Source organism: Triticum aestivum, chromosome 1D, assembly GCF_018294505.1.
Source record: "Triticum aestivum cultivar Chinese Spring chromosome 1D, IWGSC CS RefSeq v2.1, whole genome shotgun sequence".
Classification (NCBI taxonomy): domain Eukaryota; kingdom Viridiplantae; phylum Streptophyta; class Magnoliopsida; order Poales; family Poaceae; genus Triticum; species Triticum aestivum.
This window is the reverse complement of record NC_057796.1, coordinates 147,241,336-147,244,411: the sequence shown is the minus strand read 5'-3', so window position 1 is coordinate 147,244,411 and position 3,076 is coordinate 147,241,336. Positions and strand designations below refer to the sequence as shown.

Sequence of the window (3,076 nt, the reverse complement as noted above, 5' to 3'; positions counted from 1 at the left end):
GTTATAGATTTCGTAAGAAAATCCACCCATGCCTCCCATTCCATCAAAACTCATAGGTGCAACAAATATCACATGTACAATTCGTTGTTTGTCACCACCAGAGAAGGTGAAAGTAATAACTGATAACTCTTGACTAATGATTTCGAGGGTGGCGCTGGTGGAACCTTAGGCCCCTCCCAATGCTCCACCTTATACATGTGCTAAGGTTGCCAACTAAGCACAAAGTTTGATGTGGCATGCTAGTTAAGAAGGGAGAGAGTAGTATGATGACCTAGGAAAAAAGGTGCTAAGCACGTGTACCTAGGTGGAAGCATAATTACGAGTCTACAACTAATTAAATGCACGAAGCTTATTAGCACCGAAAAGCTTAGCATCTTTGCATTGGAGACTTGAGTTGTTAAGGCATTTAATATAATTGGGCATTGGAGGAGGTCTTAGTGCAAAAAATAGCCTAGGTACAAAACACGCTAACGACGGCTGAGTTCCAATCGTTCCTTTTTCTAATATAGATCAAACTGGTAATCCGAATCCGATGCTCGTAAAATGAGATAATAAAGCATACCATCCGTCCTCGCTCCACCCAAAAAATATACTCCGTTCACAAATGTACTTCTTGTACTCCCTCCGTTCCTTATATAAGGAGTATTTGTGAATAGAGGGGAGTAGTAAACTACTACGAGCAAAATCACGCCAGGGTGCACCGAAAACACGTCCCCATCTGTACCACAGTCCGACAGACCAGTTAAATAATCAGGGCACGGTGCATGACAGCATCCCTAATTTCTTTACTAATTATTCTACTCTGTCACAGTACCAGGCCCCTGAATACATCATACCACTCCCATGACAGCATCCAAGTAACAGAGTACTAACTAATCCCATTCATTTCCCTTTCCCTCTGTTCTCTTCTCTTCTCTCCAGTCTCCACACAACGGGAGGAAGCTAGCTAGTGAGGCGTGAGAGTGTGAGAGCAAGGCAGTACCAGCAGCGGCAATGGAGACGCTAATGGCGGCCGAGCTGCCGCAGCAGAAGGCGGGGGGGCTCGCGCGGAGGCTTGCGAGGCTCCTCCGCCTCAAGCGCTCGCCGGCGGGGTCGGGCGTGGCGTATTCTGCGGCCAGCGATGTGTACGACGAGTCCCTCGACAGCTCCATCAACTCGCTCAGCCAGCTCAAGCTCTCTGGGAACATGGCTGCCGCCTACTCCCTCGACGCGTTCTTCAAGACTGCCGCCAAGAAGAAGGGCGCGCCGCGCCAGTCTCCGGTGCCGGCGGCGGACGCGCATGCGTTTGTCGCGAGCCTTTTCGTCGGGGTTTCCGCGGTGAAGGCGTCGTACGCTCAGCTGCAGCTCGCCCAGCACCCCTACGACGCCGAGGCGATACAGTCGGCGGACGCCGCGTTGGTCGTGGAGCTCGGCAAGCTCTTGGACCACAGGAGGCAGTACGTCAGGGACCCGGTCGGCGCCGCCAAGAACGCGGAGGCGGGCCCCGCCGCAATCGCCAACGAGAAGCGCCACCTCATTCGGACCTATGAGATCACGGCGCGCAAGCTGGAGACGGAGCTGCGCGCGCGGGACGCCGAAGCGCAGCGCGCCAGGGGCGAGCTCGCCGACGAGCTCCACGCCGCGCGCGCACTGGAGGAGCGTGTTCACCCCGGTCGCACGCTCGCCACGCTCGACGACCTCCACTTCTCCGGCCTCAACGCCACTCACTTCCTCACCGCGTTGCGCCTCGCCGTCAAGTCCGTCCGCTCCTTCGCCAGGTCAATGCTCGACGAAATGCGGCTAGCCGGCTGGGATCCCGCTGCGGCCGCTGGTGCGGTGCACCCGAGCATCCCGTTGCGCCATGCCGGCGACGCCAAGTTCGCGCTCGAGTCCTACATCACGCTGAAGATGTTCACAAACTTCCACCGGAGAGACTTCGGCCTGAGCCATTTGCAGGAACGGGGCTCGTACGACCGGCGCCGCTTCTTCGAAGAGTTCGCCGAGCTCAAGACAGTGCCGGCTTCCACGCTCCTTGACGCGGGGAGCTCACGGTGGAGCGCGCTCGGCAAGTTCTTGCGGGACAGGTACTTGTCTGTAGTTCACGAGCGGATGGAAACGGCGTTCTTCGGAAGGCCAGTGCAGCGCGCCCTGGTGAGCGCCGGGGCGGCGTTCCCGGAGACGGCGTGGTTTGCCGAGTTCGCCGAGATGGCGCGCCGCGTCTGGCTACTGCATTGCCTGTTCTTCGCGTTCGACCGCGGCGACGACGGCGCGTCCATCTTCCAGGCACGGGCTGGTGACCGGTTCTCGGAGGTCTATATGGAGAGCGTAAGTGACATGGACGGGGAAGACGGTGCCGGCATGGCACTGGCTCTGGCCGGGAACCGCGTCGTCGGGTTCACCGTTGTGCCGGGGTTCATAGTCGGGCGGTCAGTGATGCAATCCCGAGTATACCTCTCGCGCCCCGCGCGACATACGTGATGATGGAGACACCACGTTGCTGTTCTAGGCCATGGCAGATATTCCAGGCGGCGGCATGGTCGCCGGCCGGCAGCTGGATGGACAGGAATGTATGTGGGTATGTTATTAGTTTTTATTTTTTAGACAGGTATGTTACTAGTTACGTATGCATAATGTATCTATGTATTTATCTACCAGGGTATCGATGTATTGAGATGTCGCAAAATGAGCATAATACAAACCGCATTTTGGTTCACGATGCACTGTACTTTTGGTGTTCCCACTGTGCAGCATGGTCCAAATGAAATTAAATCCACCAACTTTTTGGCACGTTGAGAGCGAGCTGATCTAGATCAGAAATGGGTACATTCCACTTGATCTTTGTCGCAAAGCCGGAAAAGAGATTGGCAAAAGATGTATGTGTACATGGGGCGGAGAGAGAGGGAGAGAGAACGGGAGGGAGCGCGCACATGAACCCCATATATGCAGGCAGAATAGATCTCAAGTAAAGCGTTGGCGAACAAATATGTGTTCCATATAATGGCATGAACAAGGTGTACAATCAGCCGTCTATAAGAGGTGCCAACCGGGATATTTGATTTTTACGTGAAGGAGAGAGAAGTGGAGATAAATTTTATGG

General features: G+C 54.9%; 1 protein-coding gene across 1 annotated transcript; it reads left to right on the top strand.

The window, feature by feature from the left end:
* Window positions 1-694: 694 nt before the first annotated feature.
* On the top strand, window positions 695-2,692 carry LOC123166923 (protein GRAVITROPIC IN THE LIGHT 1-like). Its single transcript, XM_044584748.1, has one exon. The coding sequence runs from the start codon at window positions 994-996 to the stop codon at window positions 2,455-2,457; it is 1,464 nt and encodes a 487-aa protein (XP_044440683.1). The 5' UTR covers window positions 695-993; the 3' UTR covers window positions 2,458-2,692.
* Window positions 2,693-3,076: the final 384 nt, after the last annotated feature.